This window comes from Somniosus microcephalus, chromosome 6, assembly GCF_052327205.1.
Source record: "Somniosus microcephalus isolate GS21.2 chromosome 6, FLI_Smic_1.0, whole genome shotgun sequence".
Classification (NCBI taxonomy): Eukaryota; Metazoa; Chordata; class Chondrichthyes; order Squaliformes; family Somniosidae; genus Somniosus; species Somniosus microcephalus.
In genome coordinates, this window is record NC_140992.1 from 61360474 (window position 1) to 61373590 (window position 13117).

Genomic DNA, 13117 nt, shown 5'->3' on the forward strand with positions numbered 1-13117 from the left:
AGCGAAGTTGATGTATTCCAGCATGGTAGTACGGGAACCTCTTGTTTTTCCATTTATACAAATGATCTAGGCAGAGGCACAAGAGAAATAAGCAGTTTGTTATAGCAAATAGAGGAAGACTGCAGGAGGATACAGACAGGTTAGCAGAGTGGTCAGCTAGATAGCAGGTTGTAGTTCAATGCATGGAAATGTGAAGTAGTACATGGTGGGGGAGGTGAGAAGAACAATGAAAGGAGTAGAGCCTAAGTGGCAAGATACTCGGAGAGTGATGTGTCCAAAATCCATAGATCGTTAAAGGGAGGTCGAGACCACCACAAGGCGCCAAACAGTTCTAGTTTATGCAAGGAAGGGGGTCTTGAATTTGTACAAAACAGCCATAAAGAGGATGCTGATATCAGGAATCAGGTTATCGTTCTGAAAGGCTATAATAAAAATATATTTTTTTGGGAGACGAGAAGATTTAGGGGAATCTTAATCTTTCATACTTAAAAAGTGTAAATTATAATATCCATTGGTAACAAAGGGGCATAGACTTGGGATTAATCACAAGGGCAGAGTTAGAGCAATTTTTCTCCCACTCAGTTACTGGAATGCTTTACCATGTGACCTTTAAGATATAGATTACAACAAAAAAACTTGCACAACACCAGTCACATCCTCAGGACATCCCTAAGAGCTCAGTCAGTGAAGTACTTTGGGAACTGTAGTCTCTTATGCAGGCAAATGCAGCAGCTAATTTGTGTAAAACTAGCTCCAACAAACAGCAGAGATAAGTGAACAGAATAACAGAAAATGCTGGAAAAACTCAGCAAACCAGGCAACATCCGTGGAGAGAAATTAAGAGTCGACGTTTCGGGTGAACCCTTTTTCAAAACTGGAAAGGAAATAAAATTGTTCTATCGCAGCCCTGCCTTCGATCTAATGAGAAAGGTGAAGAGACGTTAACAGGTATTCAAAACTAGACGAGATGGTAATAGGACAGTGGAGACAAAAGACGGCTCATTAGGTGTGAAGTGTACTGGCAGGATGAGAGACAGCGGCCATGTGGGAGAGAGAAAAAAAAAGGGGGGGGGGGGGGGTGAAGGGAAGACCCAAAACAAAGGGGTGGAAAAAAAATATAAGTAAAAATGTAATAGGGGCCGAGGTTATGATCTGAAATTGTTGAACTCGATATCAAGTCCGGAAGGCTGCAAAGTGCCTAATCGGAAGATGAAGTGCTGTTCCTCGAGTTTACGTTGAGCTTCCGTGGAACAATGCAAGAGGCCAAGGACGGTGAGGTCCGAGTGGGAATGGAGCGGTGAATTAAAATGACAGGCGACCGGAAGCTCGGGGTCACCCTTACGGACTGAACGGAGGTGTTCCGCAAAACGGTCACCCAATCTGCGTTTGAGCTCCCCAATGTAGAGGAGACCGCATCGTGAGCAGCGAATACAGTATACTAGATTGCAAGAAGTACAAGTAAATCGCTGTTTCACCTGGAAGGGGTGTTTGGGGCCCTGGACAGTGGGAAGGTATAGGGGCAGGTATTACATCTCCTGCGCTTGCACGGGAAGGTGCAAGGGGAAAGGCTGTTGGGGGTGATAGAGGAGTGGACTAGGGTGTCTGAGGGAGCGGTCCCTACGGAATGCTGAAAGGGGAGGGGGGGGGGGGAAGATGCGATTGGTGGTGGGATCACTTTGGAGGTAGCGGAAATGGCGGAGGATGATCCGTTGAATGTGGAGGCTGGTGGGGTGAAGACAAGGGGAACCCTACCGTGGTTCCGGGAGGGAGGGGCAGGGGTGAGGGCAGAAGTGCGGGAGATAGAACAGACACGGTTGAGGGCTATGTCAACCACGATAGAGGGGAATCCTCAGTTGTGGAAAAAGGAAGACATGTCAGAAGCACGGTGGCATCATCGGAGCAGATACGGCGGAGACAGAGAAACTGGGAGAATGGAATAGAGTCCTTACAGGAGGCGGGGTGGGAGGAAGTGTAGTCCAGGTAGCTGTGGGAGTCAGTGGGCTTGTAGTGAATATTGGTCGATAACCTATCCCCAGAGATGGAGACGGAGAAGTCGAGGAAGGAAAGGGAAGTGTCAGAGATGGACCATGTGAAGGTGAGGGAAGGGTGGAAATTGGAGGCAAAGTGAATGAAATTGTCAAGTTCGGGGCGAGAGCAGGAAACGGCACCGATACAGTCATCAATGTATCGGAAAAAGAGGTGAGGGAGGGGACTGAGTAGGACTGGAACAAAGTGTTCCACATATCCCATGAAAAGGCAGGCATAGCTAGGACCCATGCGGGTACCCATAGCAACACCTTTGATTTGGAGGAAATGAGTGGAGTTAAAGAAGTTGTTCAATGTGAGAACAAGTTCAGCCAGGCGGAGGAGGGTGGTGGTGGATGGGGACTGGTCGGGCCTCTGTTCAAGGAAGAAGCGGAGCGCCCTCAGGCCATCCTGGTGGGGGATGGGGATTACAAATATCTCCAAGATATTCATCGTTCCTCGAACTACTGCTCTCGCCGCATCCAGAGATCCACGCTCAACGCCATGCGGCGCCACATGAACACTCTCGACCTCTCTCTTCAGCAACACCGGCGCACTCGATCTCAAAGCTGTCCGGGTCCACAGTTCCATTTCATCCTTCGACTCATCCGACGCTTCAACAAAAAACTTTTTTTCTTCCTTTCCGAAGTCAAGGATCGCAAGCTTCATCAACTCTTGGACACCAACGCCCCTCCGGAGCACCTTCCCCTTCACTTTCCTCTGACCCCACTTCTCCCAATCTCACCCTCTGCCGCGTTTTCACTATCCCCTCTCTGACCCCGAACGACCAGTCCTCAAAGGCCTGAGCTTCATCCCCTTACGCCCCCACAATGAATTGCGAGCTCGGCACGATGTTGAGCTCTTTTTCCGCCGCCTTCGTCTCCGTGCCCACTTCTTTGGCCAGGAGTCTTCCCCCCGCACGACTGACCCGGTCTCCCGCTTGCAGAATTCCCGTTCTACCTGGACCCCTCCCCCTGGCTTCTTACCCTCTCTAGATCTTTTCATCGCTAACTGCCGCCGTGACATCGGCCGTCTCCATTTCTCTGCTCCCCTCACTCACTCCCTCCAACCTACCTCCCTCTGGACTTGCAGCACTCCATTCTCTTGGATCCAACCCTGACATTGTCATTAAACCCGCTGACCAGGGTGGTGCGGTTGTTGTTTGGCGAACTGACCTCTACCTAGCGGAAGCTGAATGCCAACTCTCCGACACCTCCTCCTACCTCCACCTGGACTGTGACCCCACTACCGAACATCAAACCACCATTTCCAAGACTGTCACTGACCTCATCTCCTCTGGAGATAGATCTTCCCCCCGCGGCCACCAACCTCAGTTCCCCAACCCCGCACAGCTCGCTTCTACCTCCTTCCCAAGATCCACAAACAGGACTGCCCTGGTAGACCCATCGTTTCAGCCTGTTCTTGCCCCACGGAACTTATCTCTTCCTATCTTGACTATCTTTTCTCCTTGTCCAGTCTCTTCCCACCTACATCCGCGACTCTTCGGACGCCCTCCGCCACTTTAACAATTTCCAGTTTCCTGGCCCCAACCGTTTCCTTTTCACCATGGACGTACAATCCCTCTACACCTCCATCCCCCACCAGGATGGCCTGAGGGCGCTCCGCTTCTTCCTTGAACAGAGGCCCGACCAGTCCCCATCCACCACCACCCTCCTCCGCCTGGCTGAACTTGTTCTCACATTGAACAACTTCTCCTTTAACTCCACTCATTTCCTCCAAATCAAAGGTGTTGCTATGGGTACCCACATGGGTCCTAGCTATGCCTGACTTTTCATGGGATATGTGGAACACTCTTTGTTCCAGTCCTACTCAGGTCCGCTCCCTCACCTCTTTTTCCGATACATTGATGACTGTATTGGTGCCGTTTCCTGCTCTCGCCCCAAACTGGACAATTTCATTCACTTTGCCTCCAATTTCCACCCTTCCCTCACCTTCACATGGTCCATCTCTGACACTTCCCTTCCTCGACTTCTGTCTCCATCTCTGGGGATAGGTTATCGACCAATATTCACTACAAGCCCACTGACTCCCACAGCTACCTGGACTACACTTCCTCCCACCCCGCCTCCTGTAAGGACTCTATTCCATTCTCCCAGTTTCTCCGTCTCCGCCGTATCTGCTCCGACGATGCCACCTTCCACACTAGTGCTTCCGACAGGTCTTCCTTTTTCTGCAACCAAGGATTCCCCTCTACCGTGGTTGACACGGCCCTTGACCATGTCAGTTCCATCTCCCGTACTTCTGCCCTCACCCCTGCCCCTCCCTCCCAGAAGCACGATAGGGTTCCCCTTGACCCCACCAGCCTCCACATTCAATGGATCATCCTCCGCCATTTCCGCTACCTCCAAAGTGATCCCACCACCAATCGCATCTTCCCCTCCCCTCCCGTTTCAGCATTCCGTAGGGACCGCTCCCTCCGAGACACCCTAGTCCACTCCTCTATCACCCAACAGCCCTTCGCCTGGCACCTTCCCGTGCAAGCGCAGGAGATGTAACACCTGCCCCTATACCTCCCCCCTTCCCACTGTCCAGGGCCCCAAACACCCCTTCCAGGTGAAACAGCGATTTACTTGTACTTCTTGCAATCTAGTATACTGTATTCGCTGCTCACGATGCGGTCTCCTCTACATTGGGGAGACCAAACGCAGATTAGGTGACCGTTTTGCAGAACACCTCCGTTCAGTCCGTACGGGTGACCCTGAGCTTCCGGTCGCCTGTCATTTTAATTCACCGCTCCATTCCCACTCGGACCTCACCGTCCTTGGCCTCTTGCATTGTTCCACGGAAGCTCAACGTAAACTCGAGGAACAGCACCTCATCTTCCGATTAGGCACTTTGCAGCCTTCCGGACTTGATATCGAGTTCAACAATTTCAGATCATAACCTCGGCCCCTATTACATTTTTACTTATATTTTTTTTCCACCCCTTTGTTTTGGGTCTTCCCTTCACCCCCCTTTTTTTTTTCTCTCTCCCACATGGCAGCTGTCTCTCATCCTGCCAGTACACTTCTCACCTAATCTGAGCCGTCTTTTGTCTCCACTGTCCTATTACCATCTCGTCTGGTTTTGAATACCTCTTAATGTCTCTTTACTTCTTTTGTTCTATCGCAGCCCTGCCTTCGATCTATTTTATTTCCTTTCCAGTTTTGAAAAAGGGTTCACCCGAAACGTTGACTCTTAATTTCTCTCCACGGATGTTGCCTGGCCTGCTGAGTTTTTCCAGCATTTTCTGTTGTTATATAAAAAAGTGAACAGAATGTTGGCCAGGGCCTCCTCTTTGTTACAGTGTCATGGGATCCTTTAGATCCACTTGAACAGGTAGGTGGGGCCTCAGTTTAACGTCTCATCTGAAAGGCAGCACCTCTGACAGTGCTGCACTATTAGTTTAGATTATTCAGTCAAGATTATATGGTCAAGTGTCTGGAGTGGTGCTTGAACTCAGACCCTTCTGGCTCATAGGCGAGCAAATGCTGTCTAAGCCTATTTGAAAAGGAAGTATATGAAATGACAGGGACACAGGACTATACTATGTAGTTCCAGCTACATGGTGGGACTTCTACAAACCACTCCACATTCTGTGCTCCTGCACAATGGGACCCCTGCTTTCTGCTTTCTCCTATGTAATGACAATTACCATCACCATCATGGATGAGAGAGAGTATTCAATAAGGTAACAGAAAGTAGAGACTCATTATTTCTGCAGAGTTTAAACTATTATTGCACAAAAAGGAAGGGAAAGATATTAAAATGATATGCAAAATGCTTTAATTAAAAAAGTAAGAGCCAAAAATTACTACTCACCAATGAGGCTAGAATAGAGCCACCAATCCAGGAGCTAAACCTGCGTTCCACTGTGGTGTTATTGGCCATTAACTTCAAACGCATGCTCTGAAAACAGTTTCATCAATTAGCCTAGGTTTTACTGACAGATTAACTTCTGATCAACCATAAACAGTGGTGTATTTGTTAGAAATATTATAGTTGAGGTGAGTTCCACAGTGCACAAAATAGCACCATTCTTTCAATATCTGCAGGGAGGTCTTACTCTGAGCTATGCCCTTAAATCTTTATTCTTTTTGAGGGATGGTGGGTAAAGCATCTAACAGGTGAACCACTACAGACTCCTTGTGCACTTTCCCAATACCCGACTGAGCAGTGGCATAGATAGAGACCTCAAATCAGTTACCAACTCTTATCTGAAAAGTAATGTGTGGATTGGACAATTAAAAAGGAATTGTACATATTTCAACTTCAGTTATCTACAAGTCAACAGTTTTATTCTCCCTGATCAAGCCCCTTCAACAGTGCATTGCTAATTTTTTTTTAAAAATGTATTTTGTGTGCATGCCCTGCTCCTGAAGTTTTAGTGGACCACAGTGTGGTTTTCTTTGGGGTGGAGGGGGCAATACAATGACTAATTTGCAAAAGTCCCTGAATTACAAAAAGTCTTCAAAATCTGACTTTATATACACAAGGGTATAAAATTACAAAATCAAATAATTTGAAAATGAGATCCTTGTGCTAGTTGAATCAGTTATCGTGAGACTGCAAGAAATTGTGCTTTGTAAGGGAGATAGCATCAACAGCTATCAAGAGGGAGATTTACACCATTTTGAAAAATCAAATGCATCCTGACATTAGAAATCAAACTTCTATGCTTGACACTTTCTTACTGAGAGCACACCTAAATGACAATATTAGTACATTTCTGGATTAATCCAAACTACCTCTGGTTCATTGCTTTAGCTTCCCCTGCCATTCCCAGTCTGACCTCGGTCATTGGCCTCATACACTGTTCCAATTAAGTTCAACACAAGCTTCCAGAACAATACTAGGCACCCTGCAACCTCTGGTTTGAAAAATGACTTCAGTAACTAAAGACTTTTGCGATATCCTTATTTTCAAACTTGTTTTAATTGCACACCTGATCCCCAGGTTTTCCATCTCTCCCATTTTCCCAGGCCACCACCCCCATCTGGTAGACCAATTGTCCCCGTCTCACTGAAATAATTTCTTCTAATCTTAAAGCAAAATACTGCAGATGCTGGAAATCTGAAATAAACAGAAATATCTACAGATGCTGCCTGACCTGCTGAGTATTTCCAGCATTTTCTGTGTTTATTGCTTCTAATCTTGATGCTCTACTTTTCCCCCTTGCCCAGTCTCTACCCACCTATGCCCTCTGCCACTTCACCAATTTCAGATTCTCCAGCTCCAAATCTTCTTTTCACAATGAACACAGTCCCTTTATATTTCCAGCCCTCACCAGGACAGCCTGCACGACCTCCATTTCTTCCTTGAACAGCAGACCAACTAGTAGTCCCCATTCACCATCCTCCTTCACCTGGCCGAACTGGTTTTCACCTTGAATAATTTCTCATTTCACTTTCTCCAGATTAAAAGGTGTGGCTATCAAAAACACATGGGCCCATCTATACCTATCTTTTTTTATAGGGTATATTCTTCATTTCAGCCCTACTCAGGCCTCCTCCCAGATCTCCTCTTCCACGACTTTGATGTGGGTGCTGCTTTTTGCTCGTGCTGTAGTTGCAAGTCCCGACCACTAGGTGGTGCTGTAGCACATGTCCCAACTCTCACCCAATTCCATGCAGCACTGTGTTTTTCATTCAAACGTAAAGTCATTTTTGATTTTTTTTCTTAATTGAATAATTTAAATTGTGTATGTTACTTTTTCTTCCCTCTTACCTAACCCTTTTGCTGATGATTGACCCTCCTCTGGTGCTCCGCTGGTCTTCCCAGCCATGTCCTGCTGCCCTGTCTGGTGTTTAGTAGTACAGGGATGGGTGGTCCCAGAAACCTGGAATTGAGCCCAGGAGTCCTAGGAAGCGAGGATTTCTGGCATCTAGGTGTACTGAAAGGGAGGCAGGCCCAGTTCTCCAACTTCATATGCTCTGCCCAACCTATGTTGGGAGCCTGAGGCTCAATGTGGAATACTTAGTTGGGGCTTGCATTATTGGGATGGACTTTGCCAACTTATTTTCATATAAATGTCTCCATTTCTCCAGATTGGCTGCAGGCCTCATCAATCACAGGAATCCATAGGAGCGCCAAGATGCAGGTGATGAGTATATTCAAGAATGAGGTCGGTAGATTTTTGGGCACCAAGAGAATCAAGGAATATGGGGATAGGGCGGGAAAGTGGAGTTGAGGTAGAAGATCAGCCATGATCTTACTGAATGGCGAAGCAGGCCCGAGGCACCCTCTGGCCTACTCCTGTTCCTATTTCTTATGTTCTAATGTTCCTCCCCATTGAATTTAATAAATATTAGAAAGTGTGCTAGGAATTGTTGTTTGCAAACCCCAATCCATCACTCACAGGTAGCAGAATTACACACACGTTAGTAGAAGTTATTAATCCATTAGGCAAGAAACTAATCGGTTCACTTCCGAGATTGTGCATAACGGATACTCACAGGTGGCGTTTTCTGGGAAAGCTCCCTGTTTAACCGGTCTGTAAAGCTCTGGATCAATGTATTTCCACCTGCTGCAATCACACTGCCATATAATCCCTGAGAAAAATACCCAGGACAGCAGTCAGAACATCCATTGGTTAGGAATAAATCGTCTTTTTACTACACCCCTCCCCGCTACCAAAAAAGTACTTTCCAATAGTAAATCGACAGCCTCTCTTAATCCTACTGGGTGGCAGCTGTCGGACAAAAGGAGATTTTTTCTTGTTGAAGCATTTTCTAGTAGTTATTTTGTCTTCACAGGATAGTACAGTACAAACTGCACACAGTCCATTTGGAAGGAATGGATCCAGTAGATAGTCTTCAATTGCTTAGTCAATCATGTAATGTGAAATGCAAATAAAATCATAAAATGTTACAGTGCAGAAGGACACCACTCAGCCCATAGGCCCTGTGCCAGCTCTCTGAAAGAGCTGTTCATTTAATTTGTGGCAGTGGTTGTGAGTAAACATAAAATTCAATATTCGAACAGAGTTTTTAAAGTGCCTTTGGTTTGATTATTCAAACTATGTACCTGAATTGCTCAGCAATAATTAGATTAATAACTAGCATTGATGTTAAATATAAGAAAGATATCAAAAACAGAAAATGTTGGAATACATAGCAGGTCCATCACCATCTCTGAAGGTGAAAACAGATAGGTTAATGTTTAGATGAAAATCCAAGAGCCCTCTTTTTTCCTTTTCCAATGGGGATGGACTTGGTGTGTTTCCAGCATGTTGTTTGTTTCAGATTTCCAGCATTCAGGTTTTATTTTAAAAATCTGTATAAAGCAACTGCATTTAGACAAGCTTTGTTGTACTGTCACTGTGGGTACAAGCACTCACCGGTCTAATATCAATATCACACATTCCAACACTTGTGGTCACCACGTGGCTGACACCCAGCATTGTGTTCCCAGATAAACCCTGAAAGTACAGAAATAAACTAGAGTGTTGAAGTGAAGAAAAACAGCTGCTCATTTCAGCTGGGTGGTTACACACATTGGTGCATTTTACATGATCCAGAAAAGTATTTGGGAAAGCTAAATGTTTTTTTCTTGCAGTTCAACATGCATACAAAAGAGAAATAAAACCACAAGATTACACACAAAAGATCTAGCAGTCAGCTCCACCAATAACTCAGATGTCAGCCATTCTTCACGTGTGCACCTAAACATTTTGGGAGTAATTTTAACCTTACGGGCCCGGGGGGGGGGAAATGTGTGTAAACAGATGGCCGATCTGATCTAGTCAATTTCCCACCAGGCAGGTTAGTTTAAAATTACCCCGGTTGGGAGTTTCAGCTGAATCAAATTCTGTCCAATAAGTATACAATTGGACTTTCCAACAAGAGCTACAAACAGCAATTAGGAGCAGGAAATCTTGTTGATTTTTCCTTCACCTAGTTCCAGAGGTGAAGTAATGCAGTACAGACCAGGGATTTAACATGGTGTATGATTCAGTTCCACACTAGAAGCACATTTATCAACTAAGCCATCGGGTTAGAGGTTTTAATTAACAATTCATGGCTTATATATAGAGTCTAAAACCAGCTCTTGACCCACAACCGATTTAAAAAAGTCCAATAAGAACATAGGAAGAGGAGTAGGCCATTCAGCCCCTCGAGCCTGTTCCGCCATTCGATGAGATCATGGCTGATCTGCGATCTAACTCCATATACAGTACCCGCCTTTGGCCCATATCCCTCGATAGCTTTATGAGGAATACTAGGAGGAATCTAACAAGTTATTTTTTAAATCACCGGGCACATTTTTTCCCCTCCTCTTGCTCTTCTCTCCAACCCCGAAATTAAAAGGCAAAAATAAAATTTCTCTGAAAGTCCAACCAGAAATTTAAAAATCACACATGAACATTTAATTGAAAAGTCCAAATAATTAATTGGGTTATTCATTGCATGCGGTTTGTGGGGCTTTGCTGTTCGTACATTGGCTGCTGCATTTGCCTACGTAACAGTGACTACACTTCAAAGATTGTTTAATGGATATGAACCGCTTTGGGATGTCAGGTGGATGCGATATAACATACAAATTTAGTTTTCTATATATCGCTGGATAACTGGACATCAAGTTTCTAGTAAAAATGTAACACTCCTCCTCATATACAGTACAGGTAGACTATCCTTTATCCGAAAACCTCGGGACCAGCCGTGTTTCGGTTTTCGGAAAATTTCGGAAGGTGGGTCGGCGGGGGGTCGGGGTCGGCGGGGGTCCGCAGTCGTGGCTTGTCCGCCGCTGCTAGCCTGGAATGCAATGAAGTTCCGCATTTCCACCAACAGGTCGTCGTGCTCGGTCGGAACAGGGGCCGGCACCGCCGCGGGCTCAGAGCTCTCGTTGCTTTCGAGCCTTTGGAAGAGAGAGTCAGGTGGTTCCGCGGGGGGGGGGGGGGGGGGGGGGGTCGGCGGGGGGGTCCGCATGACTTACGCTGACCCTCTGCTCAGCGTAAGTCGTGCGCCACTCTGGTCATGTCGTGCGCACGACTTACGCTGACCGAAAAAACCTTCAGTTTTTAGAGGGTTTCGGTTTTCGGAAGTTCGGATAAAGGGTAGTCTACCTGTAATGCTAACTATAAATGGTTTTTCTATTAAATTGTTTTTGTTTTGTCTGCTCACATTATTAAATCCACTATGAAGCTCTTCACAAAAGTTTCTTCCCCCTTCCCCGCTCAGTTCAGTACCTTGACATTGGAAGGATCAAACAAGCCTTCTGGAATTCTCAGTCGCTCAGCCCCGAAATCACAGTTATAGCCATTAGGAAATTCATAATGAACACTGGGCATCTGTGCAGCCACTCTGTGGAGATAAAGGGAAAGAGCTCCATATTTTCAATTCAGATAGAATAGAACAAAAACAGCCCAACCTAAATCATAATAGTGAAGTCATGAGGAAATTAACTTAACTGTTAAGATTTCTGCTACTTACTGTTCATCATATGGCGAATCAGACACCTGGAGTACTGAAGCTTGGAAATCCTGAATCACTTCCTGCAAATTAATAGGATTAATCAATCATCATGCAATAACTTACTTCCTGTAACACTTTCCGATCACGCATTTACTGGCATGATAGAAACTTACCTATTAATCTTACTCCAAGCTTGGTCTCGAGTAGATGATACAACTGCTTCCTGACCTCAGATCTCCCAGCTCGTCTCCAAGATATGGACAACAATGCAACCTAACTCCACTCATCTTGGGGCAGCTAAAAATTGGGCCTCTGGCCCAATGTGGACTGCCCCCTCCATTCTCCTAGCTGCCATCTCCTACCAAATTGTACCCGGACCCAGTGCTACTTGCAGTTCCTCCTCCCAACTGGAGGCAACAGCCGTTATAACCAGACCCCAACCCCACATCTCAGCCATTGGAGGATGTATTGAAAAGGGTTTCCCCAGCAGTGGCTTGGGGGAAATTTGTATTAACAATGAATATTGTTACATGCCCACTTACACATTTATCAGGCATGGTGAGTCAACTCTTACAAAAGCAAGATGCTCAGGCCATTTATTGGAGTGACCAACACCACGGTGTCCAAGAAGGTATCGATGGTAGACCCAAATTTGTAACAGGCTCCCCAGGTCACTGCTAATGAGATTCTTTAGAAATACCCACATCTCTCCCCACCACCAGAACAAGACTCGCCCCACTGCCAACCATTGCCGACATGTGATGACAAAAAAAGCCTTCTTTTGCCAGTGTTGATCCAGAACCCCTTCCCATTGTCCCCAAACACCACGATTACCCCTCAGAGTGCTGCATTCCACTTCTTCCAAAGCCTCACCCTCTCTCCTACATTCCAGGACATCAGCTTCCAAAGCCCAGGATCACCCTCAACATTACCAAACCATAAGATTCCCCCAACTCCCGACTACTGGTACACAGTTCCAACAACCCAACTCTTTCCTTGTATTCTGGACATTAAAATATTATGAAATAAAATTAATTACATAATTAAACAGATCTTCAATAGTAATCAAGGCCACTAATTTTCTGTTTCCATGCAAATATGCACATATGAAATTCAAGCACAAAAAATTGAAATACCTTCAATAACAAAAATCCAATTGATTTATTTAATCACTAAATCAGTGCCACTCTTAATTTTTGTACATTATAGTGAAGGCAGCATATGGTGCAACTCACCATGAACAACACTACAGGATAACCGCTATACATTAGCAGAACTCAAAATCATTACTTCTTTAAAATAAATCTAAACCAATTAGTAAAAGTGTTCCTCATTTCCTACATCCCATCAATGAACTGGGTTGGTGTTACTTACATTACACATGTAGTTGTGCCAGGACCGTGTGACCTGAGGTAGTTTCTCTTTCTTCTTCCAATTAGGAGGAGATCCCTCACGCACCGACTCCTAAGAGAACAGCAGTAGGAACAAAACGTTACTCATTTGTACTTTTTGTCACTGCTTCCACTCTAGAGGCAGCATAAAAAGAGGCAAATTAAAGCCATGATGAGGTCACTTTCATAAAATTTCTTCCACAAATCACACTGTATGCATTCTCCCAACTACGAGCATCATTTATTGCACAACCAGAAACACAAAGTAGTAGCTCTCCTGATGGCTTG

At 45.5% G+C, this 13117-nt stretch overlaps 1 protein-coding gene across 5 annotated transcripts in view; it reads right to left on the reverse strand.

The window, feature by feature from the left end:
• Positions 1-13117, reverse strand: part of actl6a (actin-like 6A) — a 34773-nt gene that overhangs the window by 1347 nt on the left and 20309 nt on the right. For 2 of the 5 annotated variants that reach the window (XM_085990266.1, XM_085990265.1), the window contains 6 exons: positions 12813-12902; positions 11457-11518; positions 11213-11327; positions 9365-9445; positions 8481-8576; positions 5848-5934 (listed from right to left, as the gene is read on the reverse strand). In XM_085990266.1, the coding sequence (XP_085846392.1) occupies positions 5848-5934; positions 8481-8576; positions 9365-9445; positions 11213-11327; positions 11457-11518; positions 12813-12902 (531 nt within the window). The other 3 variants (XM_085990268.1, XM_085990267.1, XM_085990269.1) reach the window with 3 other exon arrangements.